The sequence below is a fragment of the Neodiprion lecontei genome, chromosome 1, assembly GCF_021901455.1.
Source record: "Neodiprion lecontei isolate iyNeoLeco1 chromosome 1, iyNeoLeco1.1, whole genome shotgun sequence".
NCBI lineage: Eukaryota > Metazoa > Arthropoda > Insecta > Hymenoptera > Diprionidae > Neodiprion > Neodiprion lecontei.
The window spans coordinates 38,169,490-38,196,813 of NC_060260.1; the positions used below are offsets into that span (position 1 = coordinate 38,169,490).

The window sequence follows — 27,324 nt, forward strand, 5'->3', positions numbered from 1 at the left end:
TCTACATTGCGCTCAGGAGGATGATTTTATTCTGAATCTACATCTACGATCTTAATATTAAAAGAAATAATACATCATGCGCCTCGTTTTATGAAATCATAATTCTTGTGTGTCGTGAAGCGATTGAAGCCTGAGTTAAGGAATGACTCCCGTCTTCTTTGATCCTAAGACTCCGAATCTTCATCCACAATCTCCTCCGTTGGTAACAAGTTTGAAGAATCGCTTTCCGGTGGGTTCCGGTCAGAGATCTTATCTCTCAACCATTCCGCCAGTTTGTGGATCGATTCTAACATACCGGAAGCTTGCTCTTCGGTAATTGATCCTTGGTCTTGATCATCGTTGAATTCTGTGGTCTCGTGATGATGGTTCTCGGAGCCAATATTTCCGGTGTTTGTATTAGCGGAGTTGTTGTTTCCATTAACCAGGTTTCCATTGGAGCTGTCGTCACCGTTCGCAACGTTATTGTCCGCATTATTGTTCCCGGAATTATTGATGCGAGAAATCATTCTGTGCTGATTGCCAGATCCAGTATTCCCGGAATTATGACTGTTCCCGTTGTTGTTTCCGTTGACGAGGTTTCCGCCCACGCTGTCGTTGCCGTTCGCTACCTTGTTGTCCTTGTTGTTGTCCCCCGCGTTATTTATTATCCTCGAAGCAAATCTTCTCTGGTTTCCAGACCCAATGTTTCCGGAATTTCCGTTCTCCGAGTTCCCGTTTCCGTTAACGAGATTTCCGTTGTTGCTGTCATTCCCGTTGGCAACACTGTTGTTCGCGTTGTCGTTTCCGGAATTATTGATGCGAGCGGCGGGTTCATGCTGATTACCGGATCCAGTATTCCCCGAATAATGACTGTTCCCATTGTTGTTGCCGTTGATGAGGTTGCCCACGACGACATCGTCGCCGTTTGTGATATCATTTTTGCTGTTCCTGTCTCCCGAGTTATTTATTATCCTCGAAACCAATTTTCCATGGTTTCCAGTCTCGACGTTCCCATTATTATGATTTCCCGAGTTGCCGTTTCCGTTCACCAGATTACCGTTAGAACTATCGTTGCCATTCGCAATGCTGTTGTTCGCGTTGGTATTCCCCGAATTATTGATCCGAGAAGACGGACCATTTTGGTTACTAGAACTGATATTTCCGTCGTTACTATTCCCCGAGTTGTCGTTACCATTTATGAGGTTACCGTTGCTTTCGTCGTTTCCGTTGACAATGTTGTTGACGCTGTTCTCGTTACCGGAATTATTAATACGGACCAGTACCGATCGGCGGTCACGATTTTCGGTACCAACATTCCCCGAGTTGTTGTTATTCCCATTGTTATTTCCATTCGCGAGATTTCCGGTCACCCTACCATTCCCATTCTCAACCTGATTGTGCCAGTTGTTGCTTCCCGAGTTTTTGATGATTCGAGGTTCAGCCTTGTGCTGATTTCCGGATCCAACGTTTCCGGAGTCCTCACTGTTCCCATTGTTATTACCATTGACGACGTTTCCTATCACTTTATCGTCGCCGTTCTCAACATTGTTCTTAACATTGTTGCTCCCCGAGTTGTTAATAATTCGAGATGCCATTCTATTCTGATTTCCAGTTCCGACGTTTCCCGAACTTTCCTTATTTCCGTTGTTGTTACCGTTCACGAGGTTTCCTGCCACTTTATCGTCACCGTTCTCGACATTGTTCTTCACATTGTTGCTCCCCGAGTTGTTAATAATTCGAGATGCCATTCTATTCTGATTTCCAGTTCCGACGTTTCCCGAACTTTCCTTATTTCCGTTGTTGTTACCGTTCACGAGGTTTCCTGCCACTTTATCGTCACCGTTCTCGACATTGTTCTTAACATTGTTGCTCCCCGAGTTGTTGATGATTCGAGATGCTATCCTATTCTGGTTTCCGGATCCTACATTTTCCGAGTTTACTGAATTTCCGTTGTTGTTACCATTCACGAGATTTCCGCCGACTCTATCGTCACCATTTTCAATACTGTTGTCCGTGTTATTACTCCCCGAGTTGTTGATGATACGAGAAGCAATAACAGACCGACCGGCTGATCCAACGTTTCCGGAATTCGTATTATTCCCGTTACCGTTACCATTGATTAAATTACCGTTCGTGCTGTCATCTCCGTTCGAAACGTTGTTATTACTGTTCGAATTGCCAGAACTGTTGATGCGGAAAGACAGTAACCGCGAACCACCAGCCTCAGCATCGACCTCGTCATCCTCATCCTTTTCGCCGTCCTCATTACCAGCATTACTTTCCTCGCTACCGGATGAAGCGGAGCAAGAAACGCTCGGGCTACACACTTTCTTACCAGTATCGAAGCCTTGGCCAGGTGGACAAGGGAACCTTACGGGTTCCAACTGCCCAATTCCAACCTCAGCACATCTGATGTAGCTACCGCACTCGCCCTCGATCGGCTGGTTCTCAACAGCCCTGCAGATCCTGGAGCATTTCCTGAGGGCGATGTCGTACCGTTCATACTCCTTGCATCGACCCATGATGTAAGCTTTGCCAGCGGCGCAAGTCGCCCAGATGCGATCATCCTCGGGATACAAAATGTCCTCGCCCTCTCTGTGGACGCAGTTGAATTCCACGCAGTCAGACAGCCGTCGGCGAAGCTTGCAGGTCCCTTGACTGTGGTCATAGACGTTCTTCTTCGGACAGACTATCGTCGTATCCTTGCCACCAACGCAGTAGTGGAACCGCCCGCAGTCCTCCGGGTCCGGATAGGTGCCATCCTGGGGCGGACATGGGAACGGTCTCTGTTTCTCCGCGCAGCTCGAGGGCTCCTCAGAGGTGCAAAGACCGTTCTCCGGGTCGCAGAATGGCGTCGAAGGGCTCCAGACGGAGCAATTCACCGTCCCAATCGGCTCGCCATTCGGCAAACACACCTTCGCTTCGGAACAACTTATGCATTCTCGGATCTTCGTGCACTTGTCTTCGTACGCCGGGAAGTCGGTTCTTGAAACGCCATCCTCGCCTCGTACCAAAGCTCGCAGAAAGCTCAGATTCGGATGACCAGCTTCGCAAATTACCTAAGGAATCAACGTGCGAGATGGTTCAAAATTTTGACAAGCTTCTGTGCTTTTTCGAAGCTGCTATATCCGCGGCTTGATCGTCATCAAGAATTTCCGAAGGGACCAACTATAACTTACCAAGAAGGCAGCGACACAGATTAAGGTCTTCATGGCGCCAGTCGACAGTGAAGCGTCGTTTCTCCGTATTTGACTTCCGCGATTCGAGTTGTTGTATATATAACATCAGTATCGCTGGATTTTTATACTCTCATTGATTATGACCCCGTTTTACCACTCGAACAACAAATCACGGGTAAATATTTGTATCGCATTTGACAATCTGCACCGTATACGACAGATAATTCACTACCGGTTGTAAATTAATCTGATAACGTTTTCCAACTGAATTGACATCATCGTTATGCACTACTGCAAGCTTTCAGCTGTTTTAAGGAAAAGATTCGTGACGTTTATACAACAGTTTATACTCCACTTTCACACTTCACGAGTTGATAATACCGGCACGGTGTTCCGTCACGTAAATTATTATATCCAAAATTGTAATTCTGATGGATTTATCTGTTGCGACAATTGTTGTAACGGAAATGACAGAGGTCTTCTTGTTGGTCAGACTGTTTTTATTTCATTGAGAAAAAAAAAAGAAGAAAAATATTCAGCAAGCGAATGAGTTACTAGTTTCATACGACAAGTGTCACAGCCTTTTATCTAAACAATTATCAACACTCAGTCCAGGTTTTTTTCATTAGATTAGAGCTCCCACTTGTTCCGAGAACTGAACAAATAGATAACATGCAGTAATAGCAAACATGTTTTTCTAGTTTCGTCCTCTATCATTATCTATCTATTTGACGCGGAGGTATAAGGTGTATTGCTAAAAAGTCTAGAAGACGTATGCCGTATTGCGCAAAACCATTAGTCGCAGTTAAACTAGCTCAGTAATATGAAAGTCATTCGTTGGTTCATTTTAAGGAATTCAAGGGTTTGAGGAAGGACATAAATCACGGAGTGAAGAATAGTGTTTTCTTTGTTTATATAATAATAAGTATTATTATTATATACACCTATAATGTTTCATATAATTCTGTCTATCTATCTATGTATGCATATATATATGCCATTTACAATATATATAGTATCTGCGATCTCGAACGCGTATACGTCTTATGTACAATGAATTTATTTCTTCGCTAAAATATCCCGCCGACGCTACGATGATAGTTGATTTGGGCCTGAGCCTGGGCCTGAGAATACTCGTATCCCTGATCATAGCCAACCCACTCGCTTGCGACGGATGCTTGAACGCCGTGAGTCACGTGTCCAGGATGGGCAGGTTGGGTGGAGTGATGTCCTCCAGGATGAGCGGAGTACTCGCTGTTTTGAAACTGGTTGAACTGACCCCATCCCAGCTGGGCCCGAGACCAGTCGGAGTTTCCTGATAAACAGAAAACGTAAAGCGGGGCGTAAATTCGATGCTAAGGGTGAAAGTCGGGGAACTTTTCGGTTTTCCCGTAACTCACCTGGATTATGACTGACGGAAGAAGGCGCCGCGTGGGCAGCCGGAGGCTGCAGAGGTGACGAGGACTGGCTCATCTGCATGGAATTGACGTGTCCAGGAAGCGATCCGAGGTGCCCGCTGAGCGATGCCGAGTGTCCCAAAGCCGGGCCCATGCTCGTTGGCACCTGGGGAACCCCGCCGGGGACCTGATGAAGACTAGTCGATGCTTGATGGAGCGAGGTTGGGACCTGGGGAATACCGACCGGCATTTGCGGAACCTGTGGGATCTGCGAGAGCTCGTGTGACCCCGTGTACTGGCATGGTGTCAAAGGCAGACTCGCCACCGAGTGAGCTATGCTTCCAGCGTGCTTCCGGAGACGAGCTCGACGGTTGCTGAACCAGACCTGTGAAGAGGGATCGATGACGTTTATTGAATGGTGAGAAGTTAATGTGCTTCGCGTTTTGAATTACGGTTTCGAACGACGCGGACGTTTCGAAGACCCGTGCAAAATTTATCACTGGAAGACCTGCCTGGATTCGAGCTTCCGTCAGGCCCGTTCTTTGGGCCAGTTCTTCCCTCGCGTAGACGTCTGGATATTGGGCTCTGAGGAAGGCGGCTTCGAGCTGCTCCAACTGATCACCGGTAAAGGTTGTTCTGCTTCTTCGCTGCTTGCGTTTCAAGGGGATACCGGGTTCGCTTTCGGTGTCCGAATCGTCGCCACAACGACCTGGAACAAATAATTATTATGAAACTCTCAGGTGGCCGATTTTTCCCAAAGAGGAGACAATGAGGAAACAGGAATCCAATATTATGTTGGTCCCGGACCCCGGAGTTGCGGTTTGGATTTGAAATCTGTACACCGTTCGGTCAACATCTTGCGGAGCTACTCTAAGGAGGCTCTCAAATAACGGTAATTAATAATCAATAAATCGTTGAGAGTTGCCCGATCATCCGAAGACTCGACGGCCGGTCTGCAGTTGCCGGCGGTGAATGAAGTATTGATGAGCGGACCCATAAGTCACCCATTACCAAAGTTCGAGCGGGTCCTGGGTGGCCTTTGTGTACCCTGATCAAGACCATTTATCACTCGGTTATACGATCGATGACGGTCAATAATACATACTCGATTGTTTCTTCGAACGGCTCCGCGCGATCTTATCGCGATCGGACCTGCTCTACTAACGACGCGAGAATTGAGTCATTACCAAATTAGATCAACGGTACAGTAGTAGATGCAATGACGCAGACTTGAAGCAAAAGCTCCGGATGACGAGTCGAAATTTCCTATGTTATTGTACGACTTCTACTGCAAGTTCCGACGATTTCTCAGCCGTACAAAAATCCCTAATTATGAAATTGTGAATTTTCAGACGGGTGAGGAATCCTTGGAACGATTCTTCGAGCTTCTGGATCACTTCTCTACGAAACTACCAGGAACTGTGATGCCCCAATTTCCAGTCAGGAATACACTTAAGGTGAGTTACATTTTTTTTTTCACTAGTATAACGCGGAACCGGAATCCCGATTTATTTTTTACGTATGTGGCTAAAAATTAGGGAGGGTATGGAGTCTTGAGGCGAGGTGGATTGTGTGAGCTCCATGGAATGGATCGTGGATCATAAAGGACGTTGGAACGTTTGCGGGCCGCGCTTCAAGGCATTTTATCGCTCTCCTAATAACTCCGCATGCGTTCACACGAAATGAAATCCGTATGTGCTCGGTACCTGCATGGCCATTAAGTTATCCATAAAGCCATCGTAAACCCGATCACCATCTTGCGCACTGCGTGAGCCGCGCTTTCTGTCCGCCATTTTGCAGGCATAAAATTATTCCAGATACGTCGATGGTGGTTCATCGCCGTTTGGTAGTTGGCTGGTACATGAACATACCTCGGAACGATTCGTGATGGGCTACGTATAATCTAATGTACTGTTTGCAAGATTTGAAAATTGCCTGAATCTCGTTCGAAATTAAACGGCAATGACGTGCAGACCTTAAAAAAAGGAGAACATTTTTGCCAGAATAGAATCGTCCATGCGTTTTTATGTTAGCGCGTGCAATTGAGCGTGAATACCTATTGTGATTCATGAGATTCCGTGAGAAGGTTTTTCTACACTGCGTTGGAATTGAAGCGAGTATACGCGGAAAGGCACGCGTCTGGAGGATTTGAAAATGTGTCCTATCAAAAGTACAGTATGGTCAAAATGTTGTTTAACAATTCGAGGTTGAAGGATGCAACTTGAGTCAGTGTAGATGTGTCGTAGAAAAAGGGACCGACTACTAAGAAATTTTTGAGAAATTACGCTATTCTACAATTTTGTCGACGAAGGAAATGAATTCTGTGCAATGAATGTATTTTGAACATTAAGCCTTTGCCGTATAGAAAAATCCATGAATATTTCATAATGACATTATTATAGCAATTGGCGTAGAAAATGTTCAGGAGAAAAATGAGTTCCAATTTATAAAATCACGTTCCTTTGACATTGCGAAATATATTGCAATATTTGTGGCTTCCAAAGTTTAAGTAAGTAGGTTTTTGCGTGTAATTTTAGTCGAATTAAACCTGCCGAGCTTCGATTTCAGTCTGTCTAATCTTCAGTTTCTAATTCGTTAGTTCCAATATTTTCCTTTAGCTAGACTGTACGTCTATGGAATATACTTGAAGAGGGCTGATCATCCCCGCGTAAGCCATGTCGATACAAATGTCTCGTTCAATGGAGGTTCGAGGGCTGTTCTTTTCCAGTCGTGGTTACAAGGATTGAGTAGAAATCGAGTGTTTCGAACGCTATTATGTTAGGCGGAGGCCGACGTTAGTGGCCGTTTAATGCCGTTCCCCTTTGTGCCATTTAAATTCGCAGAGAATGTGTCTGTTTCCATTGCGGACGTAGGACGCTTACACGGGCGATTGAGCTTGCGCTGAGCTTACGAGGGCCCGAAAACAGCGAAACGAGATTGGACTACCAATCTCTCCGATATTCCCCGTCCAGCAAATATTTGAGCTAAGTCGACTCCCGGCATTGTGACCGTTTGTCCCTTTATTCCGATGCTCAGTTACACCGGAGCATCCTAGCTATTGTCCAGCCATTGTCGAAGACGCGGACCTGCCTACGGAATTAACCTAAGACAGCTATTGATGCTCGTCGTGCTGTTGCTCCAACCTCTGTTTGGTACACGTTTGATTTCTCACAAAGTGGAATTTGAGGCCATGCTCAATTGCCCCGGTCACAATACGCGCCTCGCAGATTATTGACGTATTCGCAAACATCGCTCAGGCATTGGTAGATAATAGATAATGCACTTCCAAGGATGAATACCGCGCTTATCTTGCCAGTTCGTGTAACAGCTGCTTGAACTCACTGTGATTGAATACAGGCACGAATTAATGAGATTTCGACATCGGATTGTATACTGAGAAAAATTTCATTTGTCATAGTAACTAGAAAAATTGAGTAAAACAGGTATCGTTAAAAAAACTGTTTGAATATTGTCAGAATTACGAAAAACTAGGTACGCCTAACCATTTTGCGCTATTGTCGATCGTTTTTTGGTAATTGCAACGCAAAATCAGATTGTTCGGTTTATTTTACTTTTTTAGTTAAATAAGGCTTCAAAAGTCAATTTATTCTTGCACAAGCATTAAATTTTCGCAACAGTTGCAAGAAAATATAGCAACAGTGATCTTAATGAGAAAGAATAGTAACGGATACTAGACTTTCCGGTAACAGCTAGAAAACTGATTTTCATTTTCTACCTAGAACTATATTTTTCAATTGTCATAAAAAATGAATATATTCAAGGACTGAGAGGTAACCGGAACTAAAAATTTCTCTTAGCGTACACTTGTAACGTGTACGATTTCTCGAAGTAATCGCTCACCGAACAGTAAGAAAACTGAAAAACTGATGAGACTTGAATGAGTGGATACGTGGGTGTTTTTTCATGTTCTTCTCCTTCAATTCCATGTAAGTAAGCAAAAATGTTTAACGCGACAACGAACAGCTGGGAAACGTTGTTGTAAGTGTATAAAATTGGAACTGCGTCAAATGAACGGAAAAATTTCCGCAGCGTGTATTGTTCGGTGAAGGTATAATAGATCGCACGGAGATTACTCGAGGGTATAAATTACGTTGCAAGCACGAGGAGAGGGAGGCCGCACGTCTTGTGATGCAACTGTCGATAGGTGCAGGCTAATGAAAGTCGCCAAACCCGGGCGTGCACCTTTGATCGATGCATAATTCCAGATAAGAGGCCTGAATCGCCCGGGGGTCAAACCGCGGCCATTTTTTCTTCCGCAGCGTTCATCCGCAGGAGTGGCATACCTGTATACGCGATCGATTCTTGCGCGGCGGTTTTCTCAAAGGAGTGCCGAAAGAATTTTCTAAAATCTACGGCGCTCCTAAGGCTCCTGTTTACTTCGTCTCACAGTACTACCTGTTCCGCAGTTGTACAGAATTGACAATGGCCCAGGAGACGGGGGGCCGAAGTTGGGCGCGGGGTTTCCCAGCGGTGAACCTCTTTGAGGTGAAACTTGCTTCTTAAACGACTACACATTTGTCAAAAGTCACGCGGAACTTTGGACCCGCTGAAACGAGCCGCCGCCGCCGCGTTATTATATTGGAATGGAATAAGCCTCGAGTCAGATGAGTTATCCATGTGAAAATAGCCCGAAACTTGCCCATATTGTACGTAACATGCGGTACGGTATAGGTATGTACGTAACGATCGTATATTAGACTTTGCAAAATACACTGGTCGACAAAATTTTGTAACAAGGAAGGTGCTTGATAATTTTTAAATACCCATAATCTATCCTCATTATAAAACCATATTTATTTTGATTCGCTCAGGTCCAGGTTTTGTGTCACAGATACCAGCAGTAAAATTGAATGTTTATCGTTTTGACTTACCTTCTTTGATTCAAGGTGTTTTGTTATTTAGAATAAATACCAGTTGGTTACAATAAATAACAAAAAACCTTGAATCAAAAATGGTAAGTCAAAAGGATAAACATTCAATTTTACTGGTAGTAGCTGTAACGCAAAAATTAGGCCTGATCGAATCAAAATAGGTAAATATGATTTTATAATGAGGACAGATAGGTATTTCAAAATTAGTAATCAGCTGCCTTGTTACAATATTTCATTCACCAGTCTAATGTAACACTATATATAACCTGATTTTTGTTCATAAGAACTGCATATTTGCAAAAAATAAAAAAAAAAAAATAAATAAAAAATCATATTACATTAAAACTATTCGTATCTAAAATATTTCAATATCAATTCTATCGTACTAAACCCTGTTCCTAACATAATCGTTCAAAAGTTTTCACGTTACGTAGAAAAGGTGAATATTTGTTGTCCAGTGTTGTAAATAGCCAGATCTGAAGTAGCTTTCGCGATTTGTAACAAGCGGAGTTCGAGCCCAACGAAATTTGCGAAGAATTTTTGCGCCTGCTTGGTAGGTACGTCATGCGGTACGTTCGAATGTCCGCGGTAGTGTGAAAAAGGAGAATAATGAGAACAAGAACAGGACTGTTGAATAGGTCGGTTACATTGTCGTCGTCGAAACGTGAAAATTAAGGTGAATATAGATAAGAGTAAGAATTGCGCAACTACGCGGTCCGCGATATCAATATGCGGAAACGGACAGGTGTGTCCCGGGTTAGTTCTCTCGGCATCGAACGAAAAACGGCCGGGGTATTGTGAGAGTTGCATAGTACCTCGGTAGGTGAAATATTGCCAAACATCTTTCGGCGTCCTTTGGACTTCACGAGCGAGGAAGTCAAAGTGACAAGAATTTAAAGAGGCCGTCACCTTTATTGAAGACACAACTTGTCTCCCACAACTATTCTTCCATTCTCTCGATTGTCATCCTACAGATGTTGATGCCGCCAAAGATGTGCCGCCCGCCTCCCGCCCGCCGTTATTATTATGGACGAGGAGCCCAAATCTTAACCCTCCGTTTCTACTCCTCTTCTTCTTCGACACACGGCTTCGATCCTACGCACGTCTCTCTGTGTGTTTCCAATGCGTTAAATGTATGCACATACTTCTGCAGCTTTACATTGTGCACGCGCACGTAGATAAGAGGAAACTTTGCCGCGGCTTAGGCAACTCCCGTTTTTCCTTTTTGTTTTTTTTTTTGTTTCTACAATTTTTTTTTTTTTTTTTATTTCATTTTTCTTTTTTCTTCCAATCGTCTCCACCTACCTGTACGACTGTGTGTGTGTGTGCGTATTGCTATGCCGACTGTGCGTGGTTAATGTATTCACGCTGTTCACGCCCTAGAACGGGGGAAACGATGAGCGGGGGAAAAGAGAAGCGGGAAACGGTGTAGCTTCACCGCATCGTATTTGTACGATTTGGATTTTACGCGTGTGTGTGTAACGAAGACTCGTCGAATCTCACATTATAGGTATATATACGCGTATAGACACGTGGGTTATGGGTATTATTTCGATGGAGTTCAGGAATTCGAAGCTCATTATATTTCGGATCCACCGAACTTTGAATTCTGATTAGTCGATCGTCAATCCTCCTCGAAAGCTACTCTACGCTAGGAATTGTCACCGGGGCTTTATAGGCGGCCGGTGTCGATTTGATAAATGGAGAGAAACGGTCGAATCCAGTCACGGTCTCGCAATCGTTTTCTATCATCGGGAACTGATGATACACGATAATGTATCGAAGTGAACAAATGATCTTTCAGAAGAAACTTAGTCGGTTTTCACCCTGTGGCGATAGCCAAGTAAAATATTTTAAATTCAGAATTGACGTCAGATTAAAGATAGAATTTGAACAAACCCCGTTTTTATGAAAAGTGGTAGATGATTTGTTAATTTCTGTCTTGCAATTACGTTATTCAATCAGCTTTCATCCTCAATTTTCATTTGGAATTTTGTCAAGTACGTTTGTTACACTACCAACTGCAAATAATTGCGTTGCAATTTTTCTTCTTCGTTAAAAGTAAGATTTCATTGAGAAAAATTTGTAGTTCCGGTTACCATTCAGTCCTTAACTATTTTCATTTTTTACAACAATCGAAAACTATGGTTCTAGGTAGAAAATGAAAATTAGTTTTCTAGCTGTTACCGGAAAGTCTAGTATCCGTTACTATTCTTTCTCATTATGATCACTGTTACTATATTTTCCTGTAACGGTTGGGAAAATTTAATGCTTGTGCAACAATAAATTGACGTCAAAGTCTTATTTAACTAAAAAAGTAGATTAAACCTCACAAACTGATTTTGCGTTGCAATAACCAAAAAAGGATCGACGATAGCGCAAAATGGTTAAGCGTACCTCGTTTTTCGTAATTCCAACAATATTCAAACAGTTTTTTCAATGATACCTGTTTTACTGAATTTTTCTAGTTACTGTAACAAATGAAATTTTTCTTATTGTTGAAGATCTTATAAGCAGCTAAATTTCACTATTTTTGCTACATGTATACGGATATGCCTTAGGACGGATGACGTAATAACTCTGATAATTTCAATCCATCGAATGAGCTATAAATCAATTGTGCAATTGAAATTAGAAAAAATACGACCTGATAAAAAAGAAAGATAGTATTTGGCCCAATTACCGGTGCTTCTTAAAGTTCCAGAAATCACTGAGCTTTTTCTTCAAACATTTCTACGTATTTCTGATCAAGGTAATTGAATAAGCGAGCAAGAACGTTGTATATTTTTCGCGATGAGTTTGAGCCGGCGGTATCGTTATTACATATATTATCGGTGTAAATTAAAATAGGTGCCCGGAGGTCGGAGCCTAATAAAAGAATACAGAGATAGATATAGAACCCTTTCTCATCTTGAGGGACAAGGCCCCCTGATCCGTGGGCCAGGTGCGCTCCTCCTCGACGTAGTTTCGTGGCAGAGCGTTAGAGAGCAGCGGGGTCCTCAACACCTTCGGCATTCCTTCGCGCGCCCTCTGACACCGGCGGTCCTCTCTGAGTTGGGCCCGCTTCTTCTCCGAGTTGCGTTGCGTTTCCATCGCGCTCCTCCTCCTCTCCCCGAGTCCCGAATCCCGAGTCCCGAGTCCCGACGCCGGGCCGCGATGGGACCCTTGGATCGTTTAGGAGCCCATATGTTGGACTTGTAATGAGAGAACTCTCGGGGGGCGGCACTCGACGAAATGCTTTATAGATTATAATTTCCCCGACTCCCCCGTTCCCTCATCCCGCCGCCATCGCCGCTCCGAGTCGTTTTGCGCCGGGTGTTATTAGCTTGTTAACGCTTTTCGAGGGTGTCAATTAGTCGCGCCTCGCTGCGAGCATCGAGCAGTCCTTGTTTCGTTACTCGCGGGATATTCGCAAGCTCATTCGAGTCTCGGTAACGATCGGCGGTTGGAAAATCCTGGAACACGCATCGGAGAATTCGAGCGCGGGAATTGATACCTGATGCGGCATATAACACAATCAATAAACCCTCGTCGATGGACGGATGAACGGAGCCTGATTGGCTGAATGGGATCGCGTGAAAAGATGCGTGTAATCAATTTGTGGTGGCCTGCGGAGAGCAGAGCAAATATCTCTTTCGGAGCATCGTCATCCCGGAATATGCTCGTCAGCATCCCTGCTGGGAAAACGCTCTTCCCTCTTCGACGGATACTCGAGGCTGAAAATTTTTTTGAAAGAACGAAATCGGTGTTAAGGAAGACTAAGGAAGCTTCGTCGCAGTTATAACTAGCGGTGCGTAAAGTATAAAAAAAGCTAAGGTGGAATCATTTTAGCAAAATACTTGAGTTGAAAAGTAGAATTTCCTCAATCATCTTCACTGAACACATGATTTTCACGTCTAAAGTCATCCGAATTGGTTAGTTGGTTCCCCCGGAAGTTAGGATACAAGCAAACATCATTCCAAAGTAAAAAAAAAAAAATGCTTTCCATGTTCTAATTAGAAGTGATAAATATTCAAAGAAATCCGATGAATCGTTTCCATCAATTACTTGAGTTACCATCAAAAGTTCACCCGAATTGATCGAGTCGTTCTTCAAGTATTTAGGATATTTACGAATATGAATAATCATTCAATGGTTTTATAATCAAAAATAATAGCCGTTTGCAAGTTTTCTTAAATCGTCTTCGTCGAAAACTTCACTCTTCCTTCAACTTCGATGAAATCAGTCTCAGTGTTTTTCTGGGCAAACTTTTGAGGATAAGTGCCAGAAAATGGATTCGTGACTCATAAAACGAGCTTTGAATTTTGTGTACCCTATTATTTAACGGACAAAAAAATGGACACTCCGCTTTGCGATGTTACACTAGAAAATTGGGGAATTAGGGAAAGACGAATGAAGAGGTTGTCGATATTTAGGCGTCAATTTTTGGCTACCAGTTGAACAGAAACTTTGAAACCCGATGAACAAACGAGGAATTAGGATCAGCGAGATTTTCAGATCCGGTTCGGAAACATGGTTTTAAATAAATAGCCGCATCGAGGTACGCGGTGACGTTTCTCGGCTATGAGTTGGAGCGTTGGGTTTCTCGCGTGTCCAATCGGCGTATGAATGGGGGATAGAAAGAAGCCTAGGAGAGTAAAAGTTATAAATCTAGCTCGAGCGTCGGCTCGGCCCTATCTTAGTGGGGGGTTTCCCTTGCCGTGTGAGGTCCTAAATGGTAACAAATGTCTCGAAAGGCGAACAATGCTCACCGGCGTGGTTGACACCGAACCAGGGTGCACAGTGTCCTTCTGTCAACGCCCCGAAGCGACGGATGATGCAGCGAACCATGGACCAGGACATCGCCCACTGTCTGCACTCGCATTTCCCGAGAAGCTGGAGTAGCCGCGGCAAAGTGAATCGGCCACCACTTTCCGAACCCCTAAGAACCCAGCGTCCTGCTACCGGACGAATGGTGGGAAGTACTTTCGAGGTCAGGGGTCTTTAACCAACGCTCACTGTCACCCACGTTGAACTCCAACCGCAACGCTAATGTCCTTTTCACACCGAGTATGCCTGCCGCTGACCATCCGACGGCGTTGGTGGTCTCGTCCTGCGCTTTTCACCATTAATGCATCAGGTGTACCGACGTCTTTCGCAAACTCATTCGCATAATCAGCTTCGTTTCATACCTGAAACACCTTCGGCTTCGAACTCGGAGAAACTGCAATGACGAGTGTTTCCGCATCGATGGTGAGGTTAATTAACATCCGTAAAGGATCGCTAGAGTTCTACAGTGATCGTCGATATGACATTGACTTTCAGGATCTTTTGATCGTGCTGCAAATTACAGGGATTGACGATTCTTTATCTTCTAACGATATTAGGTAGGCACTGTCCTCTTAGATCACGATCTGTCGAATCCTTTCATCCACATTAATGCATCGATAGAGCCAAGAGTTCGACCTTGCTGGTTTCTACGAATGTTGATTATGAAAGATGTGTTCGTCAAATGAACTGTGTTGAACCTTCTGCCACAAGCCTAAAGTCTTGCAAAACTGTCCAAGAGCGATTGAAGTTCACAAGCTTCCTAGTCAATCGAAAAGCTACATCCTGTACTCATCGAGTCGATGATCTGTCTGTATTCGAAATCCGAAGACTTCGAATTCCAGTTAAGCGATACCGACCAGTTTGATGTCAAGATTCTGGTCATCGGTAGGATCCAAAGTGAAATTGCTCAACCGTAGACAGACCTGCGGGTACACGAATAACTAAGTTTGGTACATGATGTCGTGGCTACTTGTACCAGGTTTCAAAGTGAAATTGTGAAAAACCAACGAACGCCGGCGCTTCGGGAATAATTTGCGAATGGTGTCCAACGACGTTGGAGGAGGCATCGATGCCCGAAGATCCCGAGACCTGGTGATTTCGATAGCAGTGCTTTCGTTTTTACTCTTCGTCAAGTTTTTTTTTTTCTCCACCAGGTTTTGCCGCGTGGTTCTAGTTCGGTTGGTCGATTCGATCGAAGATCACACTTCCACGACGAAGATTGCAGCGTTGGGTGTCGCGCATGGTTGACGGATGGACGCCGGTCGGTGTATAAGGAATTTAAGCGGTACGCGATGTTGTACGAGATAGCCGTTCAAGCCGGGATTACCGCGCTCACGTGACAAGGATAACGTTCGGGTAACTGACCGCCTCCTCTCAAGTCGGTCCCGACAACATCCTGCAGGCAAGGCGACTCGCTCGCGTCGAGATACAAGCTGAGATTAGGGACACACCCTCTGGATATCGGGGGAGCGTGAGGGATAAACCGAGGCAAAGAGAACAACAATTTGGAAGATGAAAATACGAGAAACACAACCGCCGTTGCTCGGTTGGATCCGTCGAGAAGTGCTCTGTACAAATCGATTCCCTTCATCTCTGGTAAAAATTTCACCTCACAAACACGTTATGCCATAAATCGGTCAGTTTTTTTTTCTCAACTCGTAACGCATCAACATTTGGTCGGATCGTGATTCGATCAGCTGATCACTGTGACAGCCGACTATGAATAGCGGATAATTATTTCCCAAGCATCCCGATTTAATTGAATCTCGACTATTCTACCAGCCGAGTGAAAGTGTGTACTAGATCGTTGCAAATGCACTCATCCATCAGGCGGCTTCGAATCGCGATGAGTCGACGGACATCGAAGTTGGTAGAAGGCGAGTGACGTACCGTATCCACGTGTGTTCGTCTGCACTATCGGCTGCAGAGATCCGCGTGCATGTGTGTACCTCGAGTCTTCGGATATCTAGGCGAGCGTGTAGTACCAAAGGTTATTATTTACAAGCGAAGTTGACAAGCGAACAATCGTTTAAGTGAATACGAAGCCGGTGACCGTTGAGTGATTAGCATTGAAACCGAGCGTCAAATCGACTCGATCGCACGTGAATAATGTAATACACGACGTATGCGATGCAACGATCATCATCGAACCCGATCCCATACGAACGTTTCACCGTCGCTGATTAATTAACGGGTGTTTAATTACCGTGGGAGTCGATTGCACACGCGTTACAATGCCCCTCACATGCAGCACCTCCGGCAAAGATCGACGCCACGTTAACAATTGTACGGACACAATGCGGTGATCCTTCGTAGCCGAGTCTGTGCACCTGTTCCTCCTCTTGGGGCCTCCGATGAGTTCGAGTGTTTCCGACGTGCCAGCAGTCGCCCATCATCGATACAATCAATAAACCCGATTGTGAATCACTTAGTGTGTCCCTCTGTTCCACAGTCCGTCGAACCGGGCGCTACAGCATCGTTTTTTGGCTGGTTTCACAGACTGGTCCCGCGGTCCTTACTCACACCTGGAAACACGTACCTAATGCGTGTCTCGGAACCGAGTTGCGTGCTCCTGAGGTGAACGAGTATGTGGAAAGTCGTGGGCGCTCGGCTCTGGAGGAGCGGGGAGAGGGAGCCATTAGGCTAATCCCTCGTCGGCGGTCGATGCCGACCAAAGGAAGAGAATGAAAGGAGAGGAGGCGAGACTGAGGGACAGAGAGAGAGAGAGAGAGAGAGATAGAGAGAGAGAGAGAGAGAGAGAGAGAGAGGGCCAGCGGCTACGTGTCATTCCTTTAGCCTGCCCGCCAACACCTATAACCGACACCGTCGAACTCTCGCCCTTCACAGAGGTGCTTCGAGGGAAGTCGGGGCAAACCAGCCTTTAGTTCTTCTTTGCCCCGAGACCAGACCCGATTGACTCCGGATGTCATTTACTCGTTTAGCGTCCGATCCCCTTTTCCCTCCCGCCCCTTCCCACCCTTCCTCCTCAATGATACGATAAAATTGATCCTCCGGTCTCTAAATACCTCTCAATTTAACCGCTGTGTTATTTATGGTCTTTAACAGCTGTACGCGAACCAGATATCTTGCATTTATTATACAAGCTTTGTGGTATGTTTTTTCAATCGGGGACGTTTCTTTGGTAATCGGGTCGACTGGTTCGATGTCCGGATAATTTTTCGGTCAGAGCTTGATCTTGCGGTTTTTTTTTTATTCAAGACAATGTTCCGGACATGTTCTCAGATTTCAACTGGCATCGATTTTTTTTTTTTTTTTTTTACTTTTACCTCCGGATGTAGATGGATATTAATTATTTAAAGTGGCCTACAGAGATCGCGTGAATTTTAAAATTATTCGGTATACAACGGAAATGATTCTATTCTTTGGGGAAAATTGAATACGCTGTTGCGAAAATTAATTACCTCCTTTTTTTTGAAGACTGAAGCGACTGAAGCGCTGAAGGTGGTTTTTGTGCGTGTGGCTAATTGCTGTGTTGAAGTTATTGTCTGAATAAATTAACTTACAGTTTCCATTTTTATTTGACTGTGAACCATGAAAGGTCATATTGAATGATGAAAAGTCTATTTTTCTTATCAAATTTTTCATCACGGTCCCTCTTTTATTACATTTTACCTCAACCAACAGTTGAACTAAAATTCTTCAGACAGAAAATTCTGAGGATGCAGCGAACGAATTTTATCTTACAGTTCAAATATCGCAAAGACTTAAAAAAAGCTCGCGTACCGTTCCCCACGAATTTTCACCCCACTTCACAGATGTATAACCACGCATATATTTCCATTTGAAAACGTACAGCGGTCACAAATGATAATAAACCTGATTAAAAGAATTTTTAAAAAATTCCGCATCACGTATCTGGACTTAAAAATAGCGATAATCGGTTAAGCTTAACCCCTAAGCGTGATGAATGGGATGAATTATGTTACGCAAGGCGTCTCCGAAACGGCGCGCATGAATTTCCTTTGAACATCTCAGAGTTTTGCGCGGCGATTTGAAAAGTCGCGGCGGAGAAATCGGTTGGTTTTAAATCGTTGATGCGCAGGGTGAGAATCGCCGGGGCTGAGCGTCACTGCTGACGTGTGGCAGGCGGCGCTTTTGATCTCCGCGGGGCCTCGTGAGGCCCAGTGAGGTCCGATGAGGCCCTGGTAGAGGCCCTCACGCCCAGCCCAACGCCACTCTCGGCACTGCCAGAGCTCGAGTTGATCGGAGCTGACTTTTCGGCCGGTGAACACCGCACACCTGTACACCAAAGGAAGGATTCCTGACGCGTGTAAATCGCCGGGCGTTTGACGCCCGGTCCGATTAATTGTCCGGGACCCCTCTATACACAGCCACGAAACTCCAAACGAATTAATTTCAAACCACCTATCTACCTGCCTACCTTACACGCCTCCGCTTTACTTGCGAGCTTATTTTCATTCACGAGGCTTTCCTTCTTGATAATCATTTAATCGGGGAAAGTTTCGATTTAACTTACGAGGATAATTATATCGCCCATCTAAAATACCGAACGATCGATCGATGGAATTGCTTCGATGATCGTGGGGAGAGTTGTACGGATATCATAATCTTTGAAACTGTAAGAGATACACCTTTTCAAAATAGATTAAGAATTTTTTTTTAAATCCCACTTCTATCGTTATTTCTTATGAGTTCTGATTTCAAAATTTTTATGTACTACCAGAAACGAATTTTGAATAATCTGTTTTGTAAGATTTTTGACGCCGATTCTAAAAATGAAACCTCCGTTTTTTATGGTTTTTGAAGCGGTTGGTTGGCCAGAAATCGAAGCTTTTCATTAATTTTATCCATAGATGGTCGTTCGTTTTTTGAGTATTTATCAAATCGCTGTACGAATGTCTTTCCATAATTACAAAAAAGAAAATAAGGGAACCAAAAACGAAGGCATTGATATCGAATCGCTTCAAAATGGTTAAAAATCTGATCGATGCGTCCGATTTTACTAAACAATGGTTGAATTTTATTCAGGAGACTGTTATCCACAAATTTACTGTAACACTTTTTTTATCATGATCACACGATGAAATTGATAAAAAGTATCGATTCAAGTTTATTTTTGTCAAGCATAACGATGCTTCAATCCATCTATTCGCCTAAATTTAGAAGAAGGCCATGTTTCAGTCTATGCATCGCTCTGGAATTATGTATTGCAAAATTGAAAAGCGGGAATCTCTTGATCCCGGAGTTAAATCCTACTGCAACAGTCCGCGTTTGCTGGCTTCATTTCCGTAACGAATTATACAGAATTCTTTTCACCGTTCGCGTCACGATCAGGGATAATGCGTGCCCTCTGAGATATTGACACTCCCGTAATCCGTTTGTCGGTCTCCCTCGCGTGGCTTTGCCTCACCGGATACTGGGTGTTCAAATTTTATCCGAGCAGCTGTCATTTGGTTTCAAAGAATCCGGAACCCCGCGTATTAAAAAATTTGTGCATTCGAGTTTAAAGGAGGAAGAATATTTTTTTGGAATATCAATAAAACTGCTCTTAAGTTTTGCGATATCGAAGATTTGACATTTGCTCTTCCCATCTTTTGATCTCTCGCAATCTTCTCAACGGTTATAGTCAAGTCGCATATATCTCAAAGGATTATCGGTATCGACGAAAACAATTTTTAACTTTTTTACCTGAATTCTTTTATTTACCTACATTATATTTGGTATATATAATGCGATATTACGGAAAGCCTGTTTGATTTTTATTTTCTTTGATATCTTAAACAATTGACACATGCATGATTGGGGCTGTGAGTAAGTAGACGTGATATATCTTGTGAACTCACCACCGCCGAGGATCCCGTCGATCGTGTAATCCTTCTTCCCGTCTTCGCCAGGACGTCCGCCTCGTAGAAGTCGGCTGATTGAGCTGACGCTCGGAGGGTCCGAAAATCCCTCCTGGAAAAATGGAATTTAATGCAGATGAGCTAACCTACAACATAATGTATAATTTAACACGATCAGTGTTTCATATTGCAGAGAAGCTGCCTACGTAAGCGACTAATTCCTGCAACACATAAGTTCCGGAGGTTATAAAAACCGTGCGATAGTAAATTAATCGATTAATTAATTTCTATAATAAATTTTATTGTTCTTCATATGGGGTAAAATTTTTGTTTTCTTTTTTCTCTTCTATTTCTTTTTTTCGTTCGGACTCGGTATCATTCTTTTGATCTTGATTAAACCGGCCGCGATTGGATCACAAGTATCGTAACTTCACAAGCCGTTCGGGTTCAATTAATTATCCATCTCGCATTAGGGCGATGGATCAATCGTTTTTTGCGCCTGGAACAGTTCGACTTTGTTCCTGCAGATGCAAGCGAGCGTTGATTGTTCTTCTTCGGCTGTCAGGCCGCTGCAGCTCTACAATTTCATGTCATTAAACTCGCTGCAGGAAATGTGACGCCTAGACCAGTGATCACAGTAATGCCGTTATCCGACCATGCGCGTCATACGCAAACTGAAAATTATACCCTGGGATAAATTGCGCGATCCAGAATCAAGAAACGAGACATAAGACGACTAAACAGGGTTGAAGTTGAAACGAAACTTTTACTTTTTTTTTTTGGCTCGATGAAATTTTTAGTTCCGGTTACCGCTCAGTCCTTAAATACATATTTTCATTTTTTACGACAATCTAAAAATATAGTTCTAGGTAGAAAATGAAAATTACTTTTCTATCCGTTACTGTTCTTTCTCATTACGATCACTGTTGCTGTATTTTCTTGCAACTGTTGCGAATATTTAATGCTTGTGCAACGATAAATTGACGTTAAAGCCTTGTTTAAACCAAACCAAACCTTGTTGAAAACAAATGAAGTTTTTCTCAGCGTTGAGATTGAAAAATAGCCCGGAGGGAATAAACGGAGGGAATATTCTCTCCGAGGTTGGTATTCGGGCTCTCGGAACTCGAGATCGCATCGATCGCTATCTATGAGGTGAATCTTCGATCGCGGATCTCAGAAACAATAACGACCTGGCCGAGCGATGACAGGGAGGCCAGAGAAAGAGCCTCGGGCTCGAGGCACGCCTTCCGCCAGCATTAAATGCCGCATTAATGCCGACCGCGGACCGATGCAACGGCGTAACAAATTTCGATTTTCACTTCGAGTCAATGTTTTTTTATCTTTAAATTTGTATCTTTATTTTCATTCATCGTTTACTGTTTCACTCTTTTGTACTGGCGCTTTTCCGATCCTTAATTTTACGTGCAGTCTTTGATTGTCACGAGTGAAGTTGAATTGTTCGAATTTTTCCTGGTAGTTGGAATTTCTTTCACTTTCTCAAATCCACGCCGTGAGGAAATCAACGCACATATATCATGGAATGAGAAAAAATTTTTAGTATCGTTGAACCTTCTTTCAATTTCTGAAGGTAGGAGTGTGTCACAGTGATAATTTTACCGTCTTTTCTTTTTTATTTCAGATTAAGACGATGAAATGAGGAAGTTGTGAAGTATTCTGTAAAAACGAACGCTCTTTTTAATTTATTCATTCATTTTTTCTTGTAGCGTCTTGAAATTTTACTGAAATATAATCGATATTTTGAATTTTTCGGTTTTACCCAAAAACTTTTTACGCCGAACTTGAAGCTGAACTAAAATATCCGGTCGGTGAAAAATACTTGAAAGTTCTGATTCGTCAAATGGTCGAGAAGCTCAAATGCCTGTTCATAATTTTTCAAACGGAGTCTCAAAGCGATCGCGATGGCCGAGAGGATGATTTATTATTTTATTCTTCGGATTTCTAAAATTTCTCTTCTCTCACGGATTATTTCTATAACCTGTCTTTTGTGGCCACAAATTCGACGCCTTTAGTCTTTCGTTTTTTCCTCAATCACTGTTCCTTCTGCAAGCGAAAGTTACAAATTAATTTCGCCCAGTGTGTCCAAACGACCCCCTTCCTCCCCCCCCCCCCCTAAACAAAAAAATAAAAAAAAATATACAACCATATCCCCTCACGCGTGTAATCTTTCAGCGATTATATCTTGAATCTTGGCGTGGATATAAAAAGAAATAATGAATAAATCGTTGAAAGTCAATAAAAAAAAAAAAAAAATCTGCGAAACGGGGGGTGTAACGGAAATCTCTGCCCCCGCATGATGAAAACCACGGATATTTCACACTCCGCGCCAATGTGGCGTGGGTGAAGCGGCGGCCAGGATCGTATTAGAGGACACGCGAGTCGCCCGAGGGGCTCTTAGGTCCTCCTTGGCAAGGACTGGAACGACGATTGCAGGAGGTCCGAGTTCCGTGGAGAGCCTCCTTTTACCCTCTTCCATTCAGCCCGTGTCTTTTACGTATAATATGTATATATATATATATATATATATAGGTACCGAAGCTACGGGTGGCTCTCAAGCGCCTCTATTATTCTCCTAGGATACCGTAAACTACGTTCGTATACCTCCTCACTGCCCGGTAGGCGCGTGAAAAATTGATCAGGCCCAAAATGTGCAGATATTTGATACCGTGTTCGAAAATTCACTAGGATTTCTCCGAAATCGAATATTTTCGGACCTCGTTGATCGAAACGGCTGCAAAATTATCGAGAATTAAATTTAACTTAAAATTCGGTTTCATTTGTGGATAATCACCGTTTGAGGGTTGCATTTTTTTTTTTTTTTTTTTTTATTTTTTTCTTTTATACTCTTTATTCAGATATATTTATCAGTCGAGCTTAATTTAGACACTCGTTTCACAGTTCTTATTTCTCCTTTTTTCCCCCTGAATATACTGCTCAATTATAAACGGTTATGTGAGAGATTGATTGTTTCGGACGACAAACACTGCCAACGACGAAAATTACAAAAGGAAAACATTCAATTTCAAGTTCAGACTTCGTTTTGTTGCTGACCAATTACGCAACTCTGTAAAGAACTGCGACACGCGTGGAGAATTATTATTGTTTTGGTATTTTTTTTTTTTGTTTTTTTTTTTTTTTTTGTACCGACTAGAATTTATCCTCAAATTCAATGGAACCTGTTCAATTATCTTATAGAAGATTCAATTTTAACAGTAGACGTTTTTAAAATAATGAAACAAATCATATATTATACCTATCTACATTTTACAAATATGTGAATATTTTTCGCCCGAATTGAACTGATATATTTTTTCGCCCAATTTCAATACTGGTTTTGAAATTTGTAGAGATCCATACCTTGAAAAGAAAAAACGGAACACCTTATAGGATCACTTTGTCGTCCGTTTATCAAGACCTGTTTTCTCAGGAACGGGTGGAGGTATCAAGTTGAAATTGATATCAAATACTAAAGTCTACGGTCCCGTGGAGGTGTAAAAAATTCAAGCTTTTAAGTCAACGAAATCAAAAGATGCGGTAATTTTTTTTATATCGGATACAGCGTCACTTACCTTCATAAGCTTGTCCCTTATTTCCCAGGAAAAAATTCCCGGATTCTCCCTCTTCAAGTCTTCGATCCTCGCCTCGACCTCAGGAGTCGCGACTCGCGGTTTGCTGCCGCCAATGACACCCGGCCTTATGGACCCCGTTTCTTGGTAGCGATTCAGGATCTTCGAAACGCATCCGTGAGATACGCGGAGTTGCCGGGAAATGACGCATGGCCTAACACCGGCCGCTGCCATCTCGACAATTTTCAAACGGATGTGATTCGGCAATGGACGACCGTTTATGAAGACCCCACCGAGCTGGTTCATTCGACCCTGGCCTGAAAATCAGAAAATCAACTTCTTTCAGAAATCCTAAAAGCTTATAGCGTGAATCGTGTTGAGAATGATGGAAGATTGAAATTTTTGGTCAACGTTCATCCCCATTATTCATCCCCGTAAACTCGACTTCAGTTTATTACGTATTCTCAAAAACTGCGACTCGAAACGGAGAACCTTAAGACGGATTGGACAACCGGTAAGTCAGCAGAGCATACATTAGTCTCTGGAAGGTGGTTAGTTATACTGATTTGCTTGAAATTAGTAAGCGAGATTCTCTTTTCGCGTTGTAAAAAACTAGACGCGACGGACCGGTTCCGGATGGGCTGCGTGCAGGCGCAAGTAGTTGAAAATTCATGTTAAAACCGCAGTGGAAACGTTTAAGGCGGTGAAATTAGGCCGGAAAAAATTTCGGAGCGAGAAAAAAAATTTGTAAAAAGTAGTAAAGTAAGACGAATAACGCGTCTGGGGGCGTTAAGTTTTAGCTGCAGCGAAAGTTATACTACTAACCAAGAGTTTGGTTATAGGCGTTCCCATAACTAACGAGGGGACAGACAGTAGCAACCAGTCGTTAACGGAATTACCCTCCGCGTCCATTTCGTGCTCCAACTCTGCATTCTGGATAACGGATGCAGAGAAATTATTTCCGTGTTTGGTGCATTTTTATTCGTGGATTTTGAGAAATTGATCATTGCAAGACTCGATGAAGGGGATCAGAAAATTTTTCACACAATGCAGGCAAAACTGCAGTCACGAAGAAAGGATTTGTGGAAGATGGGAAAGTTTTTTTTTTTCCTTTTTTTTTATTTATCAATAAAAATATCATTGGTGCAAAAAAAAAAAAATCTCGCGTGTGAAGTGAAATCACGTTCAAGTATTTGAATCAACGAAACATATCATTCGGTATTGTATACTTTTTAATTTAACACAATGTTGTTTTTTTTTTTTTTTTTTGTGTGTGCGGTAAATTTAGAATTTCGTCAGTATTGAATTTTGCTGGAAAAATGAGAAAATATGCGATGCAGAAAAAGACATTTCGAATTGTAATTCTGCGGAGACTGGAGTAGTCAAACAGATTATTCATTTACACGAGTAGATTGGAGAAAAAAGTTTACAATGGAATTTCTGTCGAGAGTGAAAGTTTCGTTTGGATTACATCGGAAAATTACTTTCGGAAAAGTTATCTTTTGTCAAATAAAATCGCCCCGTCTTCAGTCTTGTTTTTGTAACGTATAACCAGCTGTTGATCAGAGAGCGAAAAGCTCCAGTTATACGTGTCGTAATCTTAGCGGATTTCATCAAGTTTTTAATTATCAATCTTCCAAGTGTAGGTACCTGAGGTATAACGTTACGGAAGGAAATAGAATCTACTAGGTACTAATTGTAACTCGGTGAAATGATTTCACGGCTGTTAGGTATATTCACTTTGACGAATCGTATAAATCCGCCCACGATTATAACGGGCTTACTTCTGAGTTATTAATACAGCCATAAATTAATCATACCTTATATTCTGTAACTGCAATCATAGTTATCCTTTCGGAGAAAACAAAAAATGATGATGGTTGTAGACGCATCATTCTGTCATTTTCAACCGAAAAAATTTTGTTTGCACAAAACCAATTGGATCACTTCGCTTTTTTAGTTTTGTTAGATTGGAAAAAATGCTTCAACAGTTTTCAGCTACTCTGCGTGGAAACGATGCTGTATTTATTAATACAGACTTCACGTGCAGTTCATTCATCTCTGCATGTATTATCGTAGCTTAATAAATAAAAATTACGTCAATGATCCGGCGCTCCAGGGTAATTAACATTCAATCGGTGAGTCGTGAATCATTATAATAAACTTCCGGAGGTTTGAGTTAAAACCGGTATACGTAACTACTGCTGGAGGCCAATGAGTTGACCGTTGCTTTGGAATTGGGTATCAGTTTTTTGTAATTTCAGCTTGTGTCAATACATATCTGCACAGTTTCATAATCTCTTCAGAATTATTGATACTAATCGATAAACACCCATCACAGTCAATGATTGCCATTGCGAAAACGAGACAGAATCGACTTTGACGTCGATTCAGAACCAACGCTGAGATGCTGCTGCCAGGAACTGCAGGTTGCATGCTTGCGGCATGATCCAAATACCAGATGCACACTCAAAACCCAAGATTAATCCACAAGACGTCCACTGCACGTACCTTGAAAAGGATATCCGCCAAAAATGGGCCTCATTCCACCAGCAACGTCCATGTTCCGCCGGGCGAAGGGTGTAAGTGTAAATATCCAGAATGGTCACTAACTGGTGATCATCGGCACTGCGCGTGTGAGACAAAAGAATTTCGCCTTTCGGTGGGCGAACGAGGGTGAAAAAACGGCAAAACAAACCAAAACGCCAACGAAAAAGGGCCCGCGGTGAATCCGTTCGCGATATTTCGGCCTGCAGGGCGAGGCTAGGCGAGGCCTGGCGGCTCGACGGATTGACAACAAGAAAAGCAAATAACGCGCTGCTTTCGTTCCAAGGTATTGGAGAGGAGTTGCCTCCGGATCGTCGGCGAAGAACACGCGGCCGTCGTCGCTGTGCTGGATGGGCGATGGTGGTGGTGGTGGTGGTGGTCACGGGGTCATCCGTTGGGCCCACGGTTGGTCCCGCCCGTTCGTTCCGATTGGGTTCCAGACGCTTCGGAACGCCCCGCATTCTCGCGCATGCGCGTATCGGATTCGGAAGAATCGGAACTCCCGGCTTTCGAGACCCTCTGACACGCTATATTTCCGAACATAAAGCCCCTTTAAACCGTCCGTAAAACCGAACCGCTTACGTAAATGCAAAATACTCACCCATCGCCGCGATTCTGATTACGCCAAGCCAACATGGCGCCCGGTACGATCCCTCAACCCTAACTACGCGTCCTTTTAAACCATTCAAGAACTTTTGTAACTCCCGTCACAGTTCGTACCTGGATGAACAGTGTGCTTTGCAAGCTCTTTTTTCATCTGTTTGTTATTCGTTTTTGTGATGCGTTTTCGTTCCGATTAGGTACCGCAGTCATTCTGACCATCGACTTGTTGTACTCGTTACCTTAGATTTAATTTTTTCTTTTACGTCAGGATGTCAAACTCTTGGATCGTTTACGTCAAGCTACATAAGCCAACGTTCACTTCAATATATCGAAATCTACAGCATCACTCAATTTCTTAACACTCCAAGACTGTGAAGCAATTTAAGCTAGTCCAGTGGCTGGGATTCATTACCGCAGTCGGATTGTCGTCACATGTATTTGAACTCTGTTATTTCACATTTCCGCAATTTTGAGCTTACCGATGAGCCAGCCGAAGAGGAATTCCCGTG

The 27,324-nt window shown here is 43.2% G+C and overlaps 2 protein-coding genes across 2 annotated transcripts; both read right to left on the reverse strand.

Annotated features, from left to right (window-relative positions):
• Positions 1-114: 114 nt before the first annotated feature.
• On the reverse strand, positions 115-3,303 carry LOC107227683 (putative uncharacterized protein DDB_G0286901). The gene is made up of 2 exons (XM_015668899.2): positions 3,159-3,303; positions 115-3,038 (listed from the first exon to the last, which is right to left on the reverse strand). The coding sequence occupies exons 1-2, from the start codon at positions 3,189-3,191 to the stop codon at positions 165-167; spliced, it is 2,907 nt and encodes a 968-aa protein (XP_015524385.1). The 5' UTR covers positions 3,192-3,303; the 3' UTR covers positions 115-164.
• Positions 3,304-4,128: 825 nt separating this feature from the next.
• LOC107227678 (protein gooseberry-neuro) lies at positions 4,129-26,493 on the reverse strand. Its single transcript, XM_015668894.2, has 6 exons — positions 26,177-26,493; positions 23,669-23,982; positions 20,082-20,193; positions 5,068-5,264; positions 4,559-4,940; positions 4,129-4,473 (listed from the first exon to the last, which is right to left on the reverse strand). Exons 1-6 carry the CDS (start codon positions 26,226-26,228, stop codon positions 4,229-4,231), a joined length of 1,302 nt encoding a protein of 433 aa, XP_015524380.2. The 5' UTR covers positions 26,229-26,493; the 3' UTR covers positions 4,129-4,228.
• Positions 26,494-27,324: the final 831 nt, after the last annotated feature.

What these genes read in the sequence shown, in the direction of transcription:
- LOC107227678 (XM_015668894.2), bottom strand. Translation starts at nt 26,228, where the DNA reads ATGGACGTTGCTGGTGGAATGAGGCCCATTTTTGGCGGATATCCTTTT. An exon ending in TGGCGGATATCCTTTTCAAG is followed by an intron (nt 23,983 to 26,176) that starts GTACGTGCAGTG and finishes TCTGATTTTCAG; the next exon opens with GCCAGGGTCGAATGAACCAG. An exon ending in TGACGGAAGCTCGAATCCAG is followed by an intron (nt 4,941 to 5,067) that starts GCAGGTCTTCCA and finishes CCCTCTTCACAG; the next exon opens with GTCTGGTTCAGCAACCGTCG.
- LOC107227683 (XM_015668899.2), bottom strand. Translation starts at nt 3,191, where the DNA reads ATGAAGACCTTAATCTGTGTCGCTGCCTTCTTG. An exon ending in TCTGTGTCGCTGCCTTCTTG is followed by an intron (nt 3,039 to 3,158) that starts GTAAGTTATAGT and finishes TTGATTCCTTAG; the next exon opens with GTAATTTGCGAAGCTGGTCA.